Source organism: Patagioenas fasciata, chromosome 1, assembly GCF_037038585.1.
Source record: "Patagioenas fasciata isolate bPatFas1 chromosome 1, bPatFas1.hap1, whole genome shotgun sequence".
In the NCBI taxonomy this organism is placed as follows: Eukaryota; Metazoa; Chordata; class Aves; order Columbiformes; family Columbidae; genus Patagioenas; species Patagioenas fasciata.
The window spans coordinates 16,323,505-16,350,241 of record NC_092520.1 but is presented as its reverse complement, the minus strand read 5'-3'; the positions used below and the strand labels follow the sequence as shown (position 1 = coordinate 16,350,241).

Genomic DNA, 26,737 nt, shown 5'->3' with positions numbered 1-26,737 from the left:
GGTTTAGAAGGCAACGTGGCTATTGTAATGTGATCGCACATTTTGGTATACTGTATATTCTGGAACTAACATGAGAAATCAAGGTTTTTCTCACGTATAGAGAGTTGTAATTCAATCAACTATTTACAAATTAATTTTTATTAGAAAATTACAGAGTAAAGCCAACGATACGCCCCAGGCTCTCACTTTTCTTGTCATTTCTTTCAGCCGGAGGTCAAATGGAAACCTGCTAGTCGTGCTTCTGAAAAGGAAAAAGAAATCTGATGTTCGGAGCCCTAAAGCAACCTGTGATACCAGCTGTCACATTCTCTAACCAAGTATTTCTCTCAGGATATTCGTCTTGTCTGTAGCAGAATTTTGTCAGGGCTAAATCATTTTTTCTGAACTAAATAATTTTTTCAGTGTGTCAGTAACATGCAGCAACAAGACCACTGTTGCAATGTTTACAGGTCAAACATACTACCCCAGGATGAGGAAATTTCGATAAACCTCGGTATTGCTTCCCTTATGGTGAGGTTTACATACATAAAGCACTAAAAACAGGTTGATTGCCTTCCTGTACAGTGCTGAAGGGAAGTCAAGGTTGGAGGCAGAATATCTTAAATTCTGGGCCTGTCTCTCATGTTACTATGTCTGGAAAAGAGCATGCGACATGTAGATCACACACATTTACTCAGGATCACGGACTGCTGATAACTTCTGGGGAGTGTGTTGTAGCAAAGGATTTCAAAATCTATTATATTTTCAGTTTCTACCCTGCTCACTAACAGCTACCAAAACCACCTCGGTCTCATCATGTATGAACACAGATATGCATAAACACGGACATAAAACATATATACAAATACTGAACCCTGCTCACACACACCTATTTGTGTAACAGATGCAGAGCATCCTGCAGATACAGAAGCAGTTTATCCCACTCTGTGCCTACATCTGAAGTTCTTTGTGTCCTGCTCAGTGTGGCAAAATGGTATCTGTTACAGGAAACTAGCAATGAGTGAATATATGACTGAAGAGTATCCAAGTGCATAATTAAAGGACAGCATCTGGGATCATATACTGGAGTCACTTTCCCTATTAGTTGCTTCAATTTCTTTTCAAAGTCAAAAGTCCATAGAAAACCACTCTTTCCCACTAAGCATTTTATTTCTGATCCTGAGATCCTCACACAATAAAGTCAGTGGACAGTGTCACTCTTGTGTAACATTGAAATTACAACTTAGAGCCTTATCAAGCAATGAAATGGTCTCATCTGCACTTATAAAAAAATGTTACACACATGCAAGAACAACATCACCACTGAAGAACACTCTCTGTTTAATGTATCACCAAACATGTTGGTGGTTAAACACTGATACTGTCCAGAATCCTTCATTTCACTGGGGTTGTTGATGATCAAACCTCCTCCCATGAAAACGTAGCAATAAGCACTTTCAATGTTGATTTCAGTTCCATTTCAAAGCCACCTTAGGAAAAAAAGAAAGAAGCTCCTTGAGCCTTTTATACCCTCAGTAAGTGTGCAGATGACACCAAATTGGGTGGGAGTGTTGATCTGCTGGAGGGTGGGAAGGCCATACAGAGGGATCTGGGCCAGCTGGATCATTGGGCTGAGGCCAACTGTCTGAGGTTTAACAAGGCCAAGTGCCGGGTCCTGCACTTGGGTCACAACAACCCCAGGCAGCGCTACAGGCTCAGGGAAGAGTGGCTGGAAAGTGCCTGGCAGAGAGGGATGTGGGGGTGTTGATTGACAGCAGCTGAATATGAGGAGCAGTGTGCCCAGGTGGCCAAAAAAGCCAACAGTATCCTGGCTTGTATCAGGAATAGTGTGGCCAGCAGGACCAGGGCAGTGATCATCGCCCTGCACTCAGCACTGGTGAGGCCGCACCTTGAATCCTGTGTTCAGTTTTGGGCCCCTCATCGTAAGAAAGACATTGAAATACTAGAGAGAGTTCAGAGGAGGGAGACAAAGCTGGTGAGGGGCCTGGAGCACAAGTCTGATGAGGAGTAGCTGAAGGACCTGGGGCTGTTCAGCCTGGAGAAAAGGAGGCTGAGGGGAGACCTTATCGCTGTCTACAACTACCCGAAAGGAGGTTGTAGCATGGAGGGGGTTGGTCTCTTCTCCCAAGTAGCAAGTAATAGGACAAGAGGAAACGGCCTCAAGTTCTGCCAGGGGAGGTTTAGATTTGATTTAGGTAAAAAGTCTCCATGGAAAGGGTTGTCAGGCTTTGGAACGGGCTGCCCAGGGAAGTGGTGGAGTCACCATCCCTGGAGGTGTTTAAAAGGCTTTAGACGAGGTTCTTAGGGACATGGTTTAGTGCCAGAGTTAGGTTATGGTTGGACTCTATGATCTTAAGGGTCTCTTCCAATCAAAATGATTCTACGATTGTACAATTCTAATATATCAGACAGCAGTGGGGTTCATATCTATTGCTACGAGCTCCCTCTCTCTCTGCATAGACATACAGTAATACCCAAGTTCTGAATCAAATCACAGAAGCCAGCTGGGGTCAGCCTTCATTGAAACTCAGACGTGTCCAAGTGCTACCTGCCAAATGCTGGAGGAGGCAACATTGTCCATGCCAAATATATAAATATCCCTGTCCAGGACAGTGTAAAACTGACAGACAACTTCACCAAGGGCTGTGCTATTAACGTCCTGTAATGGATTTTGTCAGAAGAGTTGTTTCTTTATCCCATCAAACCGGCCAAGCTCCCAAATCAATCACCCACTTCTGGATCACTGAAATTCACCTGAAGTTCCAATTAGGCTATTCTCTTGTTTGGTTTGGTTTTGGTTTGTTTTGTTTGGTTGATTTTATTTTTTCCTAGTTTACACCATTAGGAACAATTTAGTGTCACTTCTGTAAGGCAGTTGCATGGCACTCAGCCAACAACCTCCTCTTTCCGTCACAGCACAACAGCAAGATATTAGCTGTCTTGCTGAGCATCTTAAACTCCCACTCACTAAAGTACCTGTGCACTTTCACTGGAAACTGAGTATTCAAAAAGTCCACTACACTTAATTCACTTAATTTTCATGATGTGTCTTCATGTGTGTGGAAAAACTGCTGTATAAAAGGAAAGCATTCTATTTTTACAACTTAAATTACCCATTCAAATCAGGTCAATTACGACAGGAAGTCTTTTTTACTTCTGACAACCACTACACTATGTGAGAAGTGGGTAGTTGTTGCATTCAGTTTCGTACTCATCGAGTGCAAGGCAACAGGGAAAGGCAGCTAAGGACTAGGTGGGTACGCTTCCCATGTTCCTGACCATACATATCCCAACTCCTGAGCACACTCCATAGCAGGCCTGATCCTCCACCAGGTCCCTGGCTGAACAGGTGCTCTCCTCAGGACCTGCGTGCGAAGCCGTGTGCCAGGCACAGCAGCCACAGAAATACACCACTATGGAGTTCTAGAACAGAATTCACTATAGGAGCTAGTCTCGTACAGCTCGTAGAACAAAAAAGTCATCAGGAGGTTCACACAGAGAGAACAATACAGTGATAAAAAATCTGGTGTATGGATTGGAAAATTTAAAGCTGTTCAGGAATAGAAAGTTCATAAAGCTAAAAGCTTTTCAAACAACAGACATTTCTGACTGAAATACTTGAATTATGGTTGATTTTCACTCAGTTATTCACTTCTGGGCCAAAGAAATGCCAGTATTCATTCACAGGGTGCTGTTGCTTAACAAAAATACGGCTAATCCTGGTAGTGCCAACATATTTTAAAATTTAATTCCTTACTCTTTAAAAAGTATGCATGAAGAAATCCAAACAAATGCAAATTTGCTAATGCGCCTGATGAAGTAGATTGCCAGTTTGGTGAACCTTGGTTCTTATCTGTCCTTCTACAGAGCTCAAGTGTTAACTTTGCATTGTGAAGAAGCATGAATTAAAGCTACCCTTGCCAGTATTTCAGCAAAACATGTTGCATGTTCCTGTCTTCTTCTGATGAGAAATACTTCGCTGTTAGCTAAGAGTGTTCCTTTAACTCTGATGTCTAAGAATATAAAAATGACATGATTTGTAAAGCAAGGTGTCATTTATAATTTTTGGTATAAGATATGTTGAGGTGGGGAAAAAAATCTTTTTCCAAGTTGGATCCATACATGGCAGACAACAACCTAGGTACAGGCAGGAATGACTGTTCTGGGTGTAACCTAAATTAATATTCCTCAAACACCTTAAGAGAGGAAGACTAGAAGTGGATCCCACTAGAAGGGATCACAGTTTACAGAAGTGAGCATCTGTGGAACAACAATGGGTTAATAGTTGATGAGCTGTATGGAAAACTACAGCGGTCATAGAACTTTCACTGAGTAAATACTGAGTCTGTTTTCAATACAGAGTGCAATTGGTATTTCTGTTTCCCAGGGTTTCCTTTACAGGTCCTTCCTGAGGATCAGGTTCCACATGTGAATAAAGAGAGGTTTTCTTATTCCAGTTGGGTGTTTCTGTTTTTCGTTGATCATCTGTGTGAGTTAACCCTGCCCTGGAGCTGTCGAATAAGACATTTCGCTGTTCCCACTGGGTGTTTCTGTTGTTTATTGATCATCCTTGAGAATTAACTCTGCTCTGGAGCTGTTTCTGAGCCATCTCTTGCTGTTCCCAGCTGAACTTCCTGCATCAGGCTCATCACCTTGACTTGTCTGAGACCGCTGGTGGACGCTGCCACAATCACCACTCCATGCTGCTCAGGTCCTGTGGGACTGTGCCCCGGTGGGTGAGCTACTGTGGTCACCCTCAGCACCCAGCTCATCTGCACTGTGGAGCAGCTACATTCTTGCTGCTCTCTGACACTGAATATCCCATACAAAATAGGTAAAAAAAAGAAGAAAGAAAATACCTATCCAAACTTACTTTTATGTAGAAATCCATATGGGAAATACTTAATTACATGTCCTGATTTTGTTAAAAAACAAGTTTCTCTTTTAGTGAATTTTGCCTGTCAGCTAAAGCCTTCATATTAGCTGCATTTTCTTGGAGAACCAGACACATCTTTTGGTAAACCTAGCAATGGAATGCAAACTTATTGATAAGTACGGATGGACATCTCGCGAGAGGGGTAACAAGAAACAGGTGACCAAGAGACTGACCAATGGTGTATAACATTCCATTCACGTGAATACTTCATATAAAAGTGGGAGATCACGTGGATCTTATCCCTTTTCCCTTTTCCCATCTGCTTATGGCCAACATTAAGAGAGGACCTTGCTGGTCGTCCCTGCGAACTGAGGCCTAGTGAGAGACTGAATCCAGCTCCGGTTGGCTGCAGAGTCTAATCCAGGACTTTGGGTGCTGGCTTTGCAGTTGTTGAGACTTTCAAGATTGGTTTTGTATATTTTGTATTATTTTCTCTATTCTTATTAGTAGCATTAGTAAAACATCTTTAATTTTTCCAACTCTCTTCTCTCTGTCCTTCTTTCCCTCCCCATCACCTGTGCTGAGTGGGAAGGGGGGAAAGGGAGGGGCAAAAGGGGGAGGTGAGGGGAGAGGAGGTTAACAATACATCTGCCAGGGTTTGATTGTCACCCCGCAATCTTAACCCTCGACATTACATCATATATCAAAAGAAGATGATAACTTCCACTAAATTTTCCCAAATTGTTTCCTTCTCAGCATACAGACAACTCCCAGCCACCTCCAGACACATTGCCAGAAATTCTCCTCCCACAGAACTAGAAACAGCAAATGGAACAAGATCACAGCAAAGCAATCAACGCAAGACCTTACAACACCTTTCCCTTTACGCAGTATAAGACCTTTCGCAACATGTCTCAGTTCCTACTAACTCATTACTTCTACGGGGAGTTACGTAGCTAATGCCCACAAGCCTTTGTCTTCTCCTTGTTCCATGTAACTACTCTTTTCCTGCAGATACACAAGTTGAGCAATGTTAAATACGCTGTTCCAAAATAAATTGCTTCCAGTCTGTTCTAATCCTGATGTTCACTGGAGTTGTGCAAAAGCTGAAGGACTTACATAATTAATACCTTTATCTTCTAAATATATGTTAGTTTAATATTCTTTCTCCCTATAAGCTTTGCCTCTATAACCAAATGGAGGCCCTTATACTTAGTAACATATGGATTATTAGGATTTCTAAGCTTCATGAGAGTTAGGCTTGCTGCAGTTATTACTCCTACTGCCATCAAGAAAGAAAAGCTTTGAAGGATCATATCAGAAAATTCACAGGAAAAAGATGCACGTTGGTTTTCAGGTACCTTAGTTACAAGAACTACACAGGAAATAACATGGAACAAAGGCATAAGAAAATGTCAGAAGTATAACACAAGAACCTGTTTTCAGAAAATGCAAACTATGGGGCCTAATTAGGCTAGAACAACAACAAAATCTTTATTCAGCATTTTAGTTTATCACTCGCTTGCTGAGACTTCCGGAGCAAATGCATGTAAAAGGATAATTCTGTCATGAGGGAAGGGAACCAGGTTTCACACAGTACCCAAGCACAGTTTCCCAGGCTGCCCACGCGTGCCTGGGCCAGCCATGTTCCTTCTGGCTCAGATGCATCGCTTGATGTGGAAACATCAGTGCCCTGCAGCAACTTAAATGCAGTGATACATGTTAAATATTCTGCTGTGGCTTTGACGAGGATCCCAGAGTCATCCACATTACAAGTATTTTTCTCTAATTTATTAGAAAGCAGTGCTTATTTTCCCTTCCTTTGATAAATAATTTTCTAGTTGCTGTCATGCTTAAGAAAATATTAATAAATTCCCTTTGAAAAATAAATTCCTAACATCAACTTTATACCAGAAGTACGCAAGAAAAATCTGAAAGACTTGAACACGGTTGTTATCTTTCACTTTTCCCTACTAGCTTTGCAGTTTATTTCACAATTAACGACATATAAAACTTTTCTAAGTGCACAGGGAAATTTCATAATACTTCTACAGCGTTAGCTCTGGTGATTTAGCATAAAACACAACCAGACTGCATGATAATCAGCAACACTTAAGCAGAGACTGAACATCACGACAGTAAAGCGCCTCCAGCACCATGTAACGCAGACGTGCAGGGCGAGCTGCAGTCAGAGGCAGCGCACCGGTAACCCGGCGTTGTTCAGGTGTTAACGAGGGGGATAATCCCGCGCTGTTGAGGCTCTGGTGGGAGATATTAAAAAGCTCTTCAGGAAATGTGCTGTCTCACACTAATGACCACGAGCGTTGTTTGCGGGCAGCGCTCCCGGGACTCGATCCCGTCTCCCCGGGTGCTCACGAACCCACCGGGGCGCCACTCGGGCACCACCCCCGGTCCGCGCGTCGTGAAGCGCAGACTTCTCTGCTTACCGGTCCCTCCGCACGGACACCGCGACACGGTGCCGCCTGGCCTGCTGCAACACCGCCGGGAGAGAGGGGACCCCGGAGGGACACGCCGCGGAGGAGAGGACTGAGGCCCCACCGCGGGTGCTCGGGCGGACCCCGGCGTGCGCTGAGGGGGCGGCACCGCGGGGCGGGGATCACGGCTGCGCCCGCAGGCGGGACCAGCAGCGGCCGCCTCCGCGCAGGACGCGCCCCCGGCCCGTCCCGCCCCGCCGCGCCGGCCCGGGCAGCAGCACCGTGCGTGTGCTCCGAGCCCGCCGGCTCCTTCGCGGCCATGCGGCTCCTCTCCGGCGCTCTCTGCGCGCTGCAGGCGGCAGCGCTGCTGCTACTGCTGTTCGTCCCCGGCTCCCGTGAGTAGCGGCCGCGGGGGGACGGGCGGGCGGGACGGGCACAGCGGGCGGCGGCGCTGCCGCTGCTCCGCTCCGCCGGCACGGGGACCGCGGTCCGCTGGCTGCTGCGGCATCCCCGCCGGGCGGACCCGGGACTCGCCGTGGGGCTGGGAGCGGGGTCGGGGGTGCGGACTGCGCCCTCGCTGCCCCGCCGGATGCCCCTTCGCTCGGGTTTCCAGCTGCGAGGAAGTTGGGAGGTTTGTTGGGTTTTTTTCTTTCCCTCTTTGAAACAAGAGCTGAGGTTGCGCCGTGCACATGGCCGGTTTCTCTAGAGCGGACTCGTGACCGAAACGGGGTGATATGCTTAATATTCAGGATGCTTTTGACGTAGAAACAATAATACTTGGAAAAAACAAAGTTTTGGAGTGTGCATGTGAATGCTTACACACAACGGAGGGATGTACAGACACGCCCCGCGGCCGTCCCGCGCACCCCAAAGTTCACCCGTGGCCCCTGTGCCGTGTCCCAGCGGTGCGGGCCCGCAGATGTGCCCCGACCCCCCGAGTGTCGCGGAGCGGGGACCGGCCCCGTCGGTGTCCGGACGAGCAGGTCACGGAGAAGCCGGGGAAGCCACGGGACCCCAGACAGCGTCAGACTGGAAGGAAACGCTTTCCTTACCTTTCTTGATGCCGTTCTCCGAGGCGTGTTGTAACTGTGGCGTGTGGCTTTTAATAGCTTTGGGGTCACCGTGGTTTTACTGTTGGGACAGATGGTGTGTTTTGTCACAGTTCTGTCAGGGATTTGCAGCAATGCCTCTTTCTAGTGACTGATACACAGCCTCCTGTTTTCTTGTGCTTTAACTCTGATAGTAGAAGAACAGATTGAGGGGATAGTCGTCAACATGCACTCAAATAAAATGTGAGATACAAAAGTCTCAGATGCCAGAGTTGCCTTTTCAGAAGAGCGAACTGACCCATCCAACACCCCGCAATTTTCCAAAATAAGCCAAAAGACAGGTACCAAAATTAACCTGTCATGAATAACATTGAGGAATATCAGTCAATCTAGCAGTGTTAATATGCTATCGTTTAATCTGGTGAAACTATAATATACATTGATACCAAAAAAAAAAAAAAAAGTAAAATTAGGAATGTAAACAGCTTTATAACTGCCCTTCCAAAAAACACAAGCTTTTTTTGAAGAAGTTTACATATAACCTGTTTACTGCTTTATGGCCTCCATTTTACAACGATAGGCTGCCATTTCATTTGATATAAGATTGGCCTGATCTGTCTTTTATCGTGCGACTTCCTGAGTGTACATGCTGGTTTAACTCAGTCTCCAGTCAGCGCTGCCTCCTGGGGCAGGGATGATCTCATCTAACTTTTGACAGTCAAATATAGATCTTGCTGTATATATGAATTTATTGTCTAGACCCCATTTATAATATGTTGAGAGCAGTTCTGCCCTTTTAAGGCTCAGTCTAATGTATCTGTTGAAGTATCTTTTTTTTTTTTCTGCCCGCTTACTCAGAAACTTCCAGAAACTACTATTGAGATTTGTGTTGGTTTCAGCAAAAGTTTGTGGTTCACTAATGAACACTACAGGAGAAAGTGTGAAACACATCAAATACAATGATTTGCAAAAAGAGAAAGTGGCAGTAGCTTTGTCCTCATTCCAGCCATGATTTTGGGGCAGGCTGGTTATTTCAATATAATGCCGTTCCTTTACTCTGCTGGAGAATTAGTTTCTATGTGTTGGGCAAATCAGTGGTAGAAACATCACCAAAATGTTATTGTTTAGGAAAACTCCAGTGTAAAATCCATCTGCCTTCTTGATACTCAAGCGAGTAAGGAGAATCCACGGTCCCTGGCAGGACGCTGCTCCCAGCCCTTCCTGCTCTGTTAAGATAGCTACCAGCATCTGCCAGGAGCTCACCTGGCCGTAAACTACTTGCAGTACAAAAAGTGAGCAGCAGCAGCAGCCTCCAGACCTGAAAATGGGCATGGTGTTCTGATTTCAGTGTATCTCCTTCTCTTAGATTCTTGGATGATGGCAAAAGGTGTATTTTTTCAATCTCAAGTTGACAAGGATTGAAAATCAGTTACTTGGGTCCATGTCATTTCCTTAAGCATATATGCAACAGCGTTTATGCTTTCATTTGCAAGACTGTGAGGTAATTTCACAATACTAAGGCATGAGGACCTGTCCAAAAGGTTGCTGAGATAATCCTGCCTGACCTCTGTCAGGATGAAGCAATAGCCTTCATGATAGCTCAAGAATGTCACTTAAAAAGTAGGCCCCCAAATGAATCATTGTGCCAAAGGGAAAAGACATATAATGTTTATAGATAGCAGGGGTTTGAATTTATAGTTTGTCAAAATTGCCTGGTAAATATTACAAAAGATTTGGGATCAGGCAGTTGTTCTTGTTTTAATTTTCCAGATTTTGAGTTTCATCTATTTCAGCTGAGAAGAACAAGTATCCTGATGGTGGAAACTATCTAGGGAATGGTTATATTTAGGTTGCTTCTCTAACATTTCTGCTGTAACTATTGCAGCACCTCAACTGTCAGCTCAGTTGGGTTGCTTAGAGGTTACTGTGGAAGTCAGAGGTCGTTCTGATGGACTGTGCATTATCAGTGCTTCTGTACTTTTTGCTTTTTAAAACAGCAAAAGTGGAATGGGGATATAAAACTCTTCTGCTTTCCTGCTATGCCTCAAACTTGAAAGGGAAAGATGCCAGACCTAATTTTTATATAACTTTTGAAGTGTCCCCAAAACAAATGTGTAAATGTGAGTTTATGTACCAACATCTTTCTGCAGCATAAGGTTTAGTTAGACTAGGTATAAAACATGTGAGTCCTTAGTTCGTCTTATACATGATTGTGGGACTGGGCAGGTTGACTTCTGTCACATGCAGGGAACTGAATGAGCAGTGCCAGTCACCCGTGTATGGTTCTTCTACCAGACTTCTTCTACAGAGAATAGTAATCTGGTGCGTGCCTGAGCTGGAGACTACAGATTCCTAATATTAAGGTTCATGGGTCTTATCCACTGTGTTGATTTTTGCAGCATCTGGCAAAATCAGGTCCATTTAAAAATCTGGTCCTGTTTGTTTTCAACAAGTAGCAGAGCTACCCCCATCACATACCCTGCATCTGCCTCTGGATTCAGCACAAACACTGATATTCATTTCCTGTGGCTGAACAGCGCTTCTGGAAGCAGAATTCCAGTTATAAAGCTGGAGGAACTGGCCTGATTTTGCCGTTTTGAAAGTTTGCTTATCCGAATTGTCTCCAACTCATGACTTCTTACACACTGTAGCAACAAAACCGCGAGAGGCCCCGGAAGCGCGGGGGGTACCGGGCGGCGCCGTGGGGTTCCGCAGGATGCTCGGCTGCCTCCAGCCGCCCGCCAGCCGCAGGCAGCGCTGGTTTTAGCTGCATCCGCGCCTGACCTTAAACGGGAAAAGAGTCAGCTGACAAAAACGTTTTTGATCCCCTTTCCCTGCCCTTTACCAGTATTTGGTTCTTCAGCGCATTGTTTTGAGTTGGGTATTTCCTTGGTTTGGTTCTGTATTGTTGTGAAAAATGAAGGTGGAGACGCTTGCCCCCACACCACCTTCTCTGGGTCACGGTGGGAACAAGCATTGGAGTTTGTCCACTCAAAATTTTTAGGCCCAACACTGCAACTAATCCTGTGGCCCGAATTGCTTTACCTCTGCTGTTGCACCGACCCTTCCATGCTGCAGCTGGCTGCTGCTCCCCGCCTTGCTGCCTGCACCTGTGCCCCTTGCACAGCTGCTCCCTGGGGAACCCCTGAGCCCCTCCCCATTTGCTTTGGGCCAGTTTCACTGTGCGGTCCATGGTCTCGAATGAGAGTCTCATCGCTGCATAAAAACACCTGCTGCTTTTCCCTTTGGCTTAAGCCAGGAGTCCTTCCTGCCTCCCTGATTGAAGTATCTTGCTGTCCATGCAGTAATCCACATGACTTCAGATCCAGAGCTGCAGTCTAAGGATAGAACAGTTTGGGAAGAGTATCATTTTAAGCTTTTCTTTTTCTCACCTGCCCCATTCCCATGTGGCTTACGTTTATGCAGTACCCCATATCAGGATGTATTTGTATTTTTGAGCCACTGCTTGTGATCTAAATTAAGAAACTTGTCAATGTTTGGGGTTTTGGGGGTCTTTTTTGAGGGGGGGAAATAAACTTGTATCTTTGAAGCTGGATGAGGTCCTTGACATCTTTGAAGGTGTGCAGTCCAAGCTGATCTGAACTAGGACTAATGGAGTCCTGTCTTTCCTTCCGCCTCTGGTTCCTGCCCCTTTCTTTCGTCTCATCCCACAGGGAGCCCTTTCTGCTGGTTGAGGCAGCAAAAACATCCTGTGTGGTTGGGGAAGGGGGTAATGAAAGTTTTCTGTTGGCTTCACTTCCTCAACTGGATCAGTGTTAAATTTTGGGGGACTAGCTCTGGTGTCAACCACTTTCTGCAGGATTGGGTCCTTCCTGGGGAAGCTTAGTTTAGCTGTGTCCCATCCTTCTTTTTTGTTTGTTTTCCCTCGGCTTCCTAATTAAACAGTCTTAACATATCTTGCCTGCTGCCCTCAGTCTTGATATTGCAGGGGTAAGATACAATGAGTGGTTTTGTCATCTGTATTTGGAAACTTTACCATTCAGAGATCTTCACTAAGGTTTTGTAACTACTAGGAAAATACTCTATTTCTGTTACACTTAATTCAGTTATTTGCTTGCCTTTAGCAGAATATTGTTACAAGTGATCAAAACTAAACTGTCCTTGGCAAAGACAGATTTCGCAACTGACCCTTCTACATGTATGGGAATGCCAGACTTTTCAGTTTGTGTGGTTTATCTTTGCATTTTACCGCTTTTTTGTAGGCCAGGCCTGAGGACAGAGTATTGAGGCCTCAATTAGTCTTTAAGATGTGATTTTTTAGCAGTGGTGTGATCCTTTTCTGTCCCACTCCCCACCTGCCAAATGCTCACTGGATGCATTAACATGCTGATAGTTCCAAATTGAGCAATGTATCTTCTCAGTGCAGCTTATTGCCTTACCATGCTGTCCATGCAGGGGCAGAATAAGTGCTCATCTGCCTTCCAGGGCCTTGCAGACTTCAGAGGAAAAGATTTATGTGAGAAGTTCTCTTCTTTCTGCTGTACATGGTGCAGGTCATATGTTACTACTGAAGGAAGGTGCCTGATTTTCTGCATCTTTTTTCAGTCTTCTTTCATCTCAAGGAAGAAGAGAACTTGGGGTGGCGATGATGGGGAAGATAAAACTGAGGATGGGATGGAGTTCCAGTTCATTTGATGGTTGAGTAGTGCAAACGTCATTTTTAATGTGCTAAGAGCATGCTGTTGTGGCACTGTGCTTTTATATCGTCATTATACCTAACTCCTGTCCATGGCAGTTTCGTCATTTAGATGCCCAAAGCAAGTGACAGATGCTGCACTAACTTCTTTTCTTGCTTCTCAGTAATCAAGCACCTAAACCTATCTTCTTCTTCTTCTTTTTTTTATGTGGGAAATGAAGAGACAAACAACTCCAGCACTCCTGCACCCTCTACTTTGACTCCAGGCCTTAAGCAAGGTAATACTCTTGGCATTTCTGTTGCTGTTCCTCAGTAGCGTCGAGAAAAGTAATATGTATTACTGTATGCCTTAAAATCTCTAATAGCTTGCTCTTTGTTTTATTTTATTGAATTGTGAACAGCTGTAGGGCAGGAGGTACTCTGAAACACCTAGAAATTCCTACCAACATGAATTTACAGTTAAAAAGAGAACCACCAGCTCAATAAGTCTGCTAGACTAGAATTCAGTGCTCTTGAGAAAAAGGCAAGGCACTTTTAAATTATATTTTTAACGTCAAGATGGATTCTAGGTCCACCATGCTTCAGCTCATTGCTAAAGTACATGTTTATTTCATGGTGTAATCCCATTTTGACTGTGTTAATCTGTATACCTTTAAGCATGTGCCATGCCTGGAGTCCTTTTTGACCTGTACCACTTCACTCATATAACTTGCTATTGTCCAACAAGTGGGATGTATAGCCAATACTCTCCTCACTGACTCACTCTCTCTTGTGTTGGTTGCATGACTGACTCACACCCAAATTCCAGGCAGTGTACGTGGCTTCTTCTCACCTGTATGAGCATGCAGTCCATACCCAGATGTGTTCCCAGGGCTGCAGATGTGAGGACTCAGAACTTGGGGAAAACCCGGAGCTATGTTCTGGTTACAGTGTTGGGCCAGTGTGGGAAAGGTTTAGCCCCAGGCATATCTATGGCTTACACGGGTATCAAAGTCAACTTATCCAAGAATGAATGTGTTTGTAATTGTACAATCACAGGCTGTTTCTCAAAGGCAATTAAATCTGCCACTTAATATCACAGGTATGTCAGTGTAAGGGTTGTGTGTGCAGTACTCAATGGTGGGGCTAGTTTGCAATGATTATACTAAGGAAAAGGCAAAGTAATTCTCTTTGTAATTTTTTTTCTCCCTTTTTGGCAGATGGTATGAAGGTGTAAATTTGTTACCTTTGTTCTTAAATTAGGGCTCGCTCATAACATGTAGGCAATTGCAAAGTAGGTTGGCAATACTGTTCTAGACTAGACTTTTCCACTGGTAAGAACAGCAGATCCGTTCAAAGAAAATAAGCCTACTCCTTGATTCTGGTTGCTGTGTCACTGTTCTTGTTATCTCTGAGGTTGTGCGCCTTGTTTTCAAGCCATGCTGAAAAGTGATAGAGCTTCTGCAAGGTGCATAGCCCTAGCAATGTGAAAGATCAGTTACTTCTGAGAAAAAGAATAATCACAGAATGGGCATAGAGAACAGTGCAGAATGAAGGGAGGGAAGTATTTTGGTTTCCAGGAACCGGAGTTACTGAACAGCCCAGGAGATCTTTGACAGGAGGAAAAGAAACATTGAGGAGCGTTGCAGCGGTGAGGACAGAAGTGAGAGTGGGAGGGTGCTTGAGAAGCTAGAAGTAACAAGAGAGCTGGAAAAGAGAAGTGAAAGAAAGGAGGGAAGGACAAAACCATCAAGACTGAAATGTTTCTAGTTTAAGTCTTTGGAAACAGGTGCATTCTTAGGACCCTTTTTGTGCAGAGAGAGCATAAGCCCACAGAAGGATGTTTCATGGGGTATTGGTCTACTTGACATGACTTCAGTATGTTCCGGCCATGAGCCCAGTTTGCAACATACGCAGCAAAATTAAAGATTGAGGGATAGGAAATGGAACTGAAATAGACAAATAAAAGCTGGAAAGAACCCACACAGTGTTAAGTCGGCCAAGAAAGTCAGTGACAGTATGGCTGATACAGCAACTGAAATATAAGGGTGACGTAGAGGTGGAAGAAAGCAAAAAAAGATGTAAAGAATTCAGACTCAGACCATTTGGGCGCTGCTGTGCTTACAGTCTCTGTTCTTGCTGCACTGAGATCTGGAAGCATTTTGCAGAGGGGTAAAACCATCTGCTTTGGGATGGAATACTCTCTGCTCTATTCTCACCTTTAGCCTGAAAACATAGATACTCTGAGGAGAGTATTGTGTTGTGAGTACTGTAATTGTAGTATGTTAAAATGAAAATGAATAATATTTCTTTTCCTGTTTTCTTTTTTCCACTAAGAAAATAGCAGTTCACCTGCTTCTACTGTTATATCATCCACACAATCTACGACAACATCTACAGCAGGTACGTATCTGCTCCAAATCTACCCTAGATCATACCAGATTCTAAATAAATATCCATCAAAAGTGGATATTTGAGAGAGGCATTATAATTTTAGTCTGGGAGGCAACATGTAAAACAACTCTGAAATGAAGCTATACTTTTTTTTAAGTAGCATGCTTCATCAGTAGAAGCAATAACATTTGCTGTGCCATTGAAAAGCAGGAATAAAACTTGAAGGGAGACTTGAAATAAGCTGGTCTTTTTAGTGTTCTTTCTTTGTCTCTAAGCAAACTTATTCCATTTTCATGGAGTAAAGGTTTATAGTTTGTTGTGCAAACAATGCATCTCTCAATGTTATTTCACAGTAAACAGATTTAGGATATAATGAAGTCCTGGGTGCTTGAGTTTCAAGAGTGAGACTCTATTTTCTTTTAGATGAGAATCATGGCACCCTATACCATAGAAAATAGTCCTTATAGAGCTTATAGCACAAAAGAGTGGCGTTCAAGCAAGACACGACTGGCAGATCTGGAACAATCTGTCGCGGGTACTCTTGCATTGTTCTAGCACTATTGTTTTTCCTTCACAACTTGGCAGAACAACTGTAGGTAAGAATGACTTCCCAAGGTAGCAGTGTTGCAGTTGCGATGCTCCAACAGAAGTAACATGTTTACAAAACACACCTTTGTAGAAAGAAGAAATAGCTGTATTAGACCAACTGGTAGAGTTTGAAAACAGCTATTTAACCTGGGGCAGAAACAAACAGTTTGTCCGCTTGGATTGGCAGTGTTCAAACCATTGGCTATGTCCATGTGAGATAATTTTTAGAACGAAATCTAAAAAAATATTTTCTGGAAGAACTTGCACAGCCATATATCACCACATCCATAAAGACTGGGTAAGAATTAATGTCATGCAGTTGTTCAGTTCGCGACAGACAGATAGAGGGTTGTACCTGAGAGAAGAAAAGCTGGTTCCATCCGTTAACTGTGTCCCCTATGGGCTAAGAGCCAGGTGAAAGCAGGGCAGAGAGATTGTTCCTGCCTTAAGATATTTTGTATATTCGTGGAGTTTTATGCTGATCATAAGGTCCCAGCTATGTTGTTCCATTTCCAGTGCAACTCTCACTTTGTGTATCTGTAATCTACCATGCTCAGAAGTTGCTTGTTATTCATTTAAGAATAAAATACTCAGCAGAAAAAAAAAATCTCTGCAAATGCCTTTGGTGCAGCTTCTCATTCCATTGCTTGCAGTGTACCAGTTCAAGCATGTCTAACCCGGAAAGTGGAGAGGTTTTTGTAATCCCCATGTTGCCTTAGGGCCTTTGTGGGGTTTTAAACACAGGTGTTCCTCCAGCCCTGACCATCGGTTTCTTGCAGAGGTCTGAGCCCTTTGCTGTTAGGCACAGCACAAACCTAACATGCAGCTCTGCCGTGCTTCACACAGTTTATTATTTACATCCTTCTCTTTTGTCCTTTTTTTTTTTTTTTCCCCTGTTAGAAACTTCTTAGATTTTAATAAAATATTTGTCCATTTTGATTATCTGTCTCACCCTCTTCAGAATAGTGACTACTGGGTATATGCACTTAATTTTCCTTAAAGTCCCTGCCTCTTTTTTGTTGTTGTTGTTTTCTTTTCTTGGAAGCTTTTCATGGCAGAAGGAGAGTATTTATGTATTTTAGGAAGAACATTCAACAATAATTATTTTGTACGTTAGGAGGGTGCTTACGCAATTTCAGTTGTTGTAATTTGATTGGTGGATATAGCGTAGCTATTTAATGTTTAAACACACGTAGCATACAAAGTAAAATTCTTGTTTCTTTTAAAAATAAAACATCATAAATCTGAACTCTATTAGTGCCATGCATTCCTTTTAAATAATAAAAATTAACCCAGACAGTCTGGCTTTGTTTAGCATAATGTCTGATAAGCCCAGCTGGTCTTTTGGGGGCAAAGTAATTAGGCAAATAAAAGATAAAAGGACAGATGTTGCTAGCAACTGTTCTTTCATCTTAACTCTGTTGGTAAAATAGTACAGGTAAGATTTTTCACAGACACAGCAGAACAGATTGGTGCCCAGTTCCTGTCAGCTTCCCGTATTCTCCAGCTGCCTCAGCCTCCCACTGATGGTTTGAAACGACCGATGCTAAATACACCATGAAAGATAAATCTGTAGGAGATTAACCAGATTTTACTCCTAATATTACATCACCAAGTGCTGTAGTCTTGATAAAATAAGAAAAAAGGATCACTAGTAGGAAAGAGGGGGGGAAAACTGATGTGCGGGTTTGCTGAAATTCCTCATGGTAGCTGTTTGGATAATTTTTGTGCTGACTCAGGTTTTGTGTAGGTTATTGTAATGCACATGGAATAACTGCCATCTTTGTGTAACATTGTTTAATAATTTTACGCATGGAACAATTAGCCATTATATTGCTCAGAAACACAAGCCAGTTTGACACTCAGAAATCATGGCTAAAAGCCAACCAAACAAAAAAACCCCATAGAAAACTCACTGGTTGACATTTGCATTAGATTTGTCTTTCTTCTGGTATCTTTTATATTAGGAATGCAGTTACCAGGTGTGGTCTCATGTCACATAACTGTAGATGGTTTCCATAAAGACATTTCCTACAATGAGGAACCATTTGATATTTATAGATCATTGTGCCTTTGGGGAGTTTACCTGTCAGTATTAAATTGTGCCCTGAATTTTATCTGATGTATTTTACACATGCTTCATAGAGGAACTGAATTTCCTAGTTGTAACAAGGTAAGTACATTAATATAGTACTCCAACTGTTCCATCTCAATGAATGCTCATTTCAAAGTGTTTCCGAGGGTTATGGCACAATACAATTATAACATCAAAGAACAGGAAGCTAAATAACATTTACTATGGGGGCTGTATTGGGCTGTTTCAGTAGTTCTAATGTTAAATGTCTCTTAAAAGTATTGTGTAAGCCAGTTCCTTTTGGAAGGCTTACATTGTTGTATTGTTGGGTTTTTAAGGTTTTTGTTGTTAACATCTGTACGGGAAGCAATGATACTTAAGTCTTAGCAAAGACACCATTCTGTGTGTAGCTACTCACTTTTTAAACCACACTTACAGGAAATTTATTTTATAGAAGCATTTTACATGCTGTATAAAAGAAGCAGGAATTGAATATCAAGTTTTCTGTGGAATTAAGGTGAAACTACCTATTCTTCAGTTGTTCTAGTTTTAGACAATTTTCAAAAAAACATTAGACAGTTGAATGTCCATGATGAAAAGCTTTTGTGGTGTTTAATATGAACCCACCTTGTGGGAGGTTCTAGAAATAATACAGAAGTAGACAGCTGCAAAGGGAGATATTTTTCTCCCTGAAATTCCTTCATACATAAAAGATATTTACCTCACATTGTCTTCTTAGAGAAATGTGTAGCTGCATGACAGGCGGCTTTCTTGTTAGTTCCTTCTTGCAAAAATAAGTAATTCTTAAGATCATTCTAGCTGGCTGCCTTCTACTAAGGTTCTAAGGGTTTTGCTATAAATATCAACCTCTATTATTCCTTAATTTTGCTTCATGGTATTTTATTCTGAACAGTTCATTACTGCTTTCTCAGGAGGGAAGGGGAAGTGTTAGGTAAAAGCAGAGTAAAAGTTAAAGATATTAGGTGTCACTTAAACTTGTGAAACAGCATTCCAGTCTTTGTTTTAAGCTTGGCAAGACAGCTCACTACTAAATGATACAAGCCAGTAGACTTACTTAGTTGAACTTCTATTACATGTTGAAAACTTTTTGAACCTTAACATATATACAGAATTCTCTCTGTTAAGTTTAAGATACATGCAACCTTAGTAAAGCCAGTGTTTCATTCAAAAGTAAATTAAAGATTAAATCATTACTAAAATGAGGAGGGCATTTTCATGCAAAATCCGTTATTATCAGAGAAGCTTGGTTATCTGACAAGTTGTGTGTTTCAAATGGAAAGTCACTCTTGATCCAGAATTTTATCACATTTTAAAATACTGTAAGTTAGGCGTGATTCTATGCTCCTTCTAAAAGTTATTAGATATTATCCAGGTTTTCTGCATAGCCTTTTATTAAAACCAGTCCTGATGTTGAGCCTCAGAAGTTGAGCCTTTCCAAAGGAAATGCAAAGGGGAAGGGTCTGTGTGCAAGTGGCATTTTCATTGTTACTCTCTCATTCTGTTTGGGCATGATAAATGCTATCTCATTGAGTGAGTATACAGTTTATTATTTTTATGTTCTTTTTCTGTGTGATATCACAAATAAACATTTCCCAGGTGTGTCCACCAGTACTACTCATCTGACCAGTCCCAGCCAGCCCACCAACACCACTGCGTCTGTCACGACTCAGCCCACCAAAACCAGCCAGACAACAAGATCCACCACAGCTTCCTCAGTCACATCATCACAACTCAATATTACAGTGGTGACCACTTCCAAGACTTCTCTCACTTCCGTTACAGGTGAGTTCACCTTTCAAGAAGGTTAGAAAGGCTTGTATAGGTGTTGACATGTGTCGTACAATTGTAGAATTGTTAGTTTTACAGTAGTAAGGTAGTATAACAAAGAAAGAAGATGTCTGCGTACTGAAACGAAAATAAGGTGGGGTTTTATTATTAAGTTGGCTACAATAATGTTGCTCTGAGCACTCTGCTGTCTTCACTTAACCTGAGAGACCTGGTATATCTAGGACAAAAAAAAAAAAAGCGGGTGATCTGAACCAGCAGCCACCAGCAAGGAAATCAGCAATGTTAGGAGAAAGCCTGGCTATTGAATACGGCTTCTGTATTTGTTCGGCTCTCCTTCTACAACTGAACTTGAGCTCATCTCTACTTTTTGACAGCTGACCCATGGCTCAGAATATGTCTACTGGCTTCATAGAAAGACTGAGTTCTGTTAACTACATTTGTAGCAATGTAATAAATTTTATCACTAATGAAGGCTAGAATATGGCTATGAATGAGTCACACTTTATGTAACAGTTGTCAAATACAGTTTGACAGTACCCTTTAATACAAAAACAGCAAGTGTAGAATTCAGTATATCTTTGTGGTTAGCTGCTTGTTGACACCACTTCATACTTGCACTTGTAAACGTATCCGGGTTGTTCACATGTCAGTGAAGTAGGTGAACCTGTCATCAGCGGAACTTGTAGTTGACCACATAACCCTCCTTGTGGTAAGTACAAATAGAGATGGGCACAGACTGGGTCTTTTGGTAGGAGCTTGTAGCAGATAAAACCAGTTTTCACAGGGAAACTGCTCTGGCTTATTTGAGGTCATGTTATCTCTGTCAGTCTTTGTGTTGGGCTGCAGAGGTGTTCTCAACTTGGAGGGTAAGGGTACAATGCCATGAGACAAAGTAAAGCAATTCAACAGCTCTTCATCACAAAAAGTATTTTACTCCTGCCACGTAACTATACTGACTGACCTGGTGGTTGCTGGACCCCTGTGCAGGCTGACTCAGTGTGCTCACCTGGCCGAAAACCACCTCCTTTTTTGGCTGGATTACTTTCATGCCAGCTTAGTGAGTTATACTGGATCATGGAGGGTATGAAAAACACTAGAACTGGCCTAAGAAGGGCAGGAGCTGCATGTGTGGAAGGAGGGGAGACCCAGGGGGAAAGGTGGGGAAAGAGGGAGCTGGGGAGAATGGACAGTCAGTCTTTCGGAGGCAGCAAGCAGCTGGACCAGCTGCTCCTGGCACTTAAGAGTGGAGCTCTAGGTTTCAGTGTGCTTGGCCGGTATCTTCTGAGCTGATCTATGTTAAATTTGTCCAGCTGGGTCTTGAGATGACATGTCGATGGGGAAGGAAGGATAAAGGGGAGTCCCTCAGAACACAATTTTGCGAGCTCTATAAAAAGTGCCTTTTGTTTTCTTTTCAGCCACATCAAAATCTGAGGCTGTCGTAACCAAAACCTCCAGGTTCGATCTGGGCAGTTTTGTGGGCGGCATTGTGCTGACACTTGGACTCCTAGTTATTCTCTACTTCGGCTGCAAAACCTATCACTCCAGAAGAGGCATTCAGTACAGAACCATGTAAGTTCCCAAGGGATTGTCTCTTGACAGTGTTTTATTTTCTTGAGGGAAGCAAGGACAAACAAAATAAGGAGAATGAACTCTGATATATACATTTGTTTAATGTGCATTATATTAATATTATTAAAAGATTTAACTGTGATATTTTGTCTTTCACCACTTCAGCTATTCCTTATTATGGCTGTCTTCTGTGTGGGTTTTTCTCTGATATATTATATAAAATTGTGGGTTTTTTGAAAGGATCATTGTCCTTCAGCTATTCTGTGAATAGCTAATGTTTCCTTGAAAACGTTTCCTTGAAATGTTTGCTGCAATTTGCAAAAATTCTGTTTTTTCCTGGCACTTTCTCCTAGGCTCTGTTTGTTTATTCCCTCTTTGGCATTTTCCTCCCCTTTGCCGTTAATTTTTTTGTAGTAGCTCTGTTTTCTGTTACCTATATGATGTCTTGCTGGAACTCTGTTAACATGTCTCTTTTGTATCATCTTTTATGTATCCTCGAGTCTACTTTGAGCAGCCAGTTTTAAATCCAGACATCTAATATTCCACATTCCTAAGTTGAATTGATTCATTTATTTCTTGTCACAGAAAACAAAATGGCCCTGATTCACATTTTTTAAAGCACAGTGTTTGACTGGTGTCAATCTGTGAACTCAGACTTTTGCCCTACCTTGCAATATGGGCAGGCCAGCTGGCTGAGTTCTAATATTTAATTTTCTGCATTATCTTGTCTCAACTCCAGAAATGTGTCTATAAAATTGTATGTGCTTAACCTGCTCTAAGCACCTTTCAGAAGTCCAGGAAATGAGAAGTAGAATTCATTTAACTGAATGCTGGCATCTGCATCTGATCTTGTCATATCATTCATATTAGCTTGAAGTAGGGTAAATCTGTCAGAAGAATGAGCCTATCCATGCATTTTTATATTCACTGTGAGGGCAGCTAAGAGTCCTAGATAAAGTCTGTGCTGTGGATATTGAAAGGTACAGGCTGGTTCCCACCTCAGGTTACTTGTTTACTTTGTGTACACCAGTGACCTTGGAGCTGCAGGCTGCTGATACTTTCCCTGTGGAGGGCAGGTGCTGTACAGTAAACACGAGCCTATGGAGAGTAAAGTTGCTTTTCTTCGTTATAATTTTAAGACCCTTTAGAAGTTTTCTGTGGACTTCAGACTGTCTGTAGCCTACAAGTTCAATAACACTGATTGAAACAGATTCTCTGCCACCAGCTTCTTCCAGGCAACTGATCTCTGTCCTTTATGATACTGGACTGGGGGACAGGAGGTAGTAAGTCCAGTCTTGTCTTGGGTATGGTTCTTCTTGGTGGAGCTACTCTTTTCCTCTCCTTTGCAGCATTCATTTCTTTCATTCCATATCATCCATCTCAGTTGAGAAGCTTGTTTTAAGTGAGCTGATGTTCTCAGACTTGTTGGAATGTTAGTGTTTAGCATGGTGTTTTCTCTGACTCCTGCTTGCTGTTAATGGAATTCAACCAGTCCCTGCTTGCACAGGTTTATTCACAGTAGTGTCTGAATGGATATTCTAGAATTCAGGTCAAAAGTATCTTTAAAACAAAGGAAACGTGTTGCTGAGCTTGTAAACTGGCTTTGATTCACTGTTACTACTAGATACAGGTAAGATAGGAAAAAAATGCCTAAACAATAGCTGATCTAAAAATATGTACTTCAATGAAATGTGAAAGCCAAAATGTTAATAAGGCTGGTGAGGCTGGAGGAGTGTTGACAAAATGAAATTGTTCTGCTAACTTCAGGCTTGGCTGAGAGGGCTGCAGTTCCCAGCTCAATGTGCCCTTACCCCGCCCAGGGAGATGGACTTGGTTCACAAAATAACCTTCTTGGCAGCAGCTGGGTGGCTGTTTGTCATGTTGACTGTTGCTTGTACTGCAGAACATTAATTACTGTGTTTCTGTTACAGCGATGAACATGATGCTATCATTTAAAGAGACTTCAGGGAAGACAGTGTTGGAAACCCATCCTATCGCAACTGTTGTAACTTCTGAAAGAATTCCTTTCATAAAAGATGATCGCAGTCTCTAAACCTGTCTTGGGTATGATGCTGCAAAATGTTGAGAAGCTCTTTAAACATCCTGGGTTTTTTTCGCATTGGCTTTCATAAGAAGAAGAACCCAGCACTTTGTAGAGACAGTATTTTCTTTTTCCAGTATTTGTAACCAAATTTAAAGAAATACACCTATTGAGTCATTTTAAGGTACACACAGAAGTCTCTGAAATAACTGATTACTAGCACAGTGGGTAGCATCTTTGCAAGTCTAAGTTCAATTATTTCTCACATATTGCATAAATCCATTGTGTTCCATAATGGATATAGTAGGTTAAACAAGATGTCTTTGAGACCAGGCATAGGTTTTTGCAAGTAATTTTTTCCCTAATATTTTGTATTAAATTGTATTTATTTTGAAATTTGATGTGAACTTTAGTTTAGAAATTTTGGATTTTGAACCATTCAGTTAATTTTATTAGGCTGTAAAGGGACATGGTTTGCTAACTGTATAGAAGGTGATAATGAGTACTTTTAACTTCAGTCATTAGCTCACCAGTGACCTGCACAGACTTCCCTAAACAGGCTGTACCATGAGATGAGCTGCATGGACAGACTGGAGATACCCATCCACAACCCTTTTCTATAAATGGGTCCTTACAAGAAAACAGACTATGCGATCCATAGTTGCTTTTTTCTAGCATGTCCTTATGAAGCATGTGAATTGAATGTGCCATCATAAATGTGGTAAGATAGGAAAATTGCTTCTAAAAATTGGCTTTTAAAGTTGAATGTAGCAATCACTTCACTCTTAGTTTTTATTACTATGAAGCTGTATGCAATGTTTTAGCAGCATTTAATAAACATTGAAAGTTACATAGAGAAGTGGAAAATCTGCAAGACAGCAGCATTTTAGAAGAACATAATCTGCATTTTTGCAACTATTTCAGAATTGGTACTGCTGGACATGTATACAGAGGTCTGGTCAAAAGCCCACTGAAGGCAAAAGGGCATCTCTCAGAAGGCCTTTTGATTAAACTGAAAGAGGGTAGATTTAGATTAGATATAAGGAGGAAATTCTTCCCCATGAGGGTGGTGAGGCACTGGAACAGGCTGCCCAGAGAAGCTGTGGATGCCCCATCCCTGAAGTGTTCAAGGCCAGGCTGGATGGGGCTTTGGGCAGCCTGGTCTAGTGGAAGGTGTCCCTGCCCATGGCAGGGGGGTTGGAACTTTAAGGTCCCTTCCAACAGAAACAAGTTCATTATTAAAGCCCAAATACACTGGGGGTCCTGTGCAAGATGGTTGATGCTGCTCCCATATCACTTCTGCGTTTACATTGAGGTAAACCTGCTGACTTCCGTAGATGAGCTACTGGTTTACACTGGTGCAAGGAAAACTATAGCAAGGATCAAGGTCAAGAAATACAGGCCTGTATCTTCACCCCCCTCCAGCTCCACTTGTAGACCTCTCCATGGTGAAAAGGGTCGAGGTGGTGGGACTTGACCATCTTGGTTGCTGCTGGCACGATTCTGTCACTCAGGGCACAGACAGGAGGTGGAGGCAGCTGAGGAAGGTCACAGTGGGAACTGCACGTAGGGCAGGCAGGTCTGTCAGGGCTGGGGAACAACGCATCGGGGTAATGACTGCAGCTCTGGCATGGGTTAATTGCTTTGTTGAGCAATAGTTTGTTCTGCCATGCAATGTTAAAATGCCCACGTGGATGTTTTCCTTTTTCACATGGAGCAGTAAAACTGTTGTGTCTGAGGCACAGCTGACTCCAGCAAACCATGGCAAATGCACAGTTGTTAATAGCACCAGCCATGCACCTGAAATGGGGTAGCAGGGCTGTTCTGTTTTTGCTAAGACTGAGGTACGGGGGAGGAGGAGTGATTTGAAGTAACTTTTGTGATTTTTCTTAAATGCATTGTTTTGTAGAAAACTTCTGGTTTTGACTTGAAGACTTTGGAAACAATACTTTCATAGAATTGCAATTCTTTACTTTGTTAATCCCTTACTTCCTTAATTTCTAAGACAATTAAGTGCAACTCAATTATTGGGATTGTCTCACCTCTGTTGTACAGATGAATAAATAAAATTCAATCTTTGGAGTTACTATATCAATTTCAGATGGATTTTTATTTTATTAGGTTTCATAATTCCCTCAACCCTTTCACACAGTCGTAACCATTGAATAAAAAGTGTTCACTATATCTACTTTTCAATGCTAGAATACCAGACCTAGTGCATTTGTAATCAGTTGTAATGTATTTTCTAATGTTGTTACCACAATAAAGCAACATTAGGTGCTTAAGGTTTCAGAGATGTCAGTGCAAACCTGACCTCCTTTCAGGTGTCTGGATACTAGAAAAAGTGAGGTGTAATTGATAAATTGTAGGTTTACCTTTACATTTGCTTTCCAACAGTAAGTGAAAAACTCAGCTTTAAGTTACACGTATATGAAGAGGGATGAACATGACAGCTTTTCAGTGTATCGTACCACCACTAAATACATATCTAGGCTTCATTCCTGGAGGTCGCTGTACAGGATTGGAACAAGGAGTGGACCTGAATTTAGCTGTTCTGCACATGTAGAGGAGTTGGCTATATTAATAACTGAAATAGTAATTTAGCATTCCAAAATTATGCTAAATAACAACTGGCACTTTTAGTTTCTGTAAGGAAAGAGTATTTGAGAGTTTGCCACAGGATTCTACCCAATTTTATACCAATATGAGGTATAAAGCTGAAGTAGGAGCAAAAGACAGAAACAGGTCTTTTGTCTCATAGACTGAATTCTGGGGAATAGAATGTAGAATAGAAGAGTTGGAAAGGACCTACAATGGTCATCCAGTCCAACTGCCTGACTGATTCAGGGCTGACCAAAAGCTAAAAAATGTTGTTACAGGCATTGTCCAAGTGCCTGTTAACAGGCTTGTGGCATTGACCACCTCTCTAAGCAGCCTGTTGCAGCATTTGACCACCCTCTCTGTAAAGAAATTCTTCCTAAATATAATCCTTTCCTTATAAATGTCTCTTCCCGCTCACTTATTTGGTGACTAGTTTTTCTAAATTCAATCATAATTTTATGATCTGTTTATATTCATTTTATGCAATAAATTTTTAGCATAAATATCTCCTCCCCTTCTATAGGTATACTTATGTGACAGTCAGTCAGCTGTTCCTTGACTGAATTTATTAACATTATAAAGATGATACAACTGTTTATAGCTCACCCACTCAACAGGACTGCATGTATTTTCTATTCCTGTTGGCTGAGCAATGCAGTCCCTAG

At 42.2% G+C, this 26,737-nt stretch overlaps 1 protein-coding gene and 1 long non-coding RNA gene across 5 annotated transcripts in view; one reads left to right on the top strand and one right to left on the bottom strand.

Moving 5' to 3' along the window:
- The window catches only part of LOC136098499 (uncharacterized), a 51,744-nt gene extending 44,257 nt beyond the window's left edge, over positions 1–7,487 (bottom strand). For all 4 annotated transcript variants that reach the window (XR_011737220.1, XR_011737216.1, XR_011737221.1 and 1 more), the window contains exon 1: positions 7,324–7,487. This is a non-coding gene — a long non-coding RNA (uncharacterized lncRNA). The remainder of the gene's footprint in view (positions 1–7,323) is intronic.
- Positions 7,488–7,548: 61 nt separating this feature from the next.
- TMEM123 (transmembrane protein 123) lies at positions 7,549–25,560 on the top strand. The gene is made up of 6 exons (XM_065831987.2): positions 7,549–7,706; positions 13,239–13,295; positions 15,334–15,399; positions 19,670–19,855; positions 21,277–21,430; positions 23,362–25,560. The coding sequence occupies exons 1-6, from the start codon at positions 7,631–7,633 to the stop codon at positions 23,384–23,386; spliced, it is 564 nt and encodes a 187-aa protein (XP_065688059.1). The 5' UTR covers positions 7,549–7,630; the 3' UTR covers positions 23,387–25,560.
- Positions 25,561–26,737: the final 1,177 nt, after the last annotated feature.

Bases quoted from the DNA above. Each gene is read 5' to 3' on its own strand.
- TMEM123 (XM_065831987.2), top strand. From the start codon at position 7,631: ATGCGGCTCCTCTCCGGCGCTCTCTGCGCGCTGCAGGCGGCAGCGCTG. The intron at 19,856-21,276 runs GTGAGTTCACCT...TTTTCTTTTCAG, and splicing joins TTCTCTCACTTCCGTTACAG to CCACATCAAAATCTGAGGCT. The intron at 21,431-23,361 runs GTAAGTTCCCAA...TTTCTGTTACAG, and splicing joins GGCATTCAGTACAGAACCAT to CGATGAACATGATGCTATCA.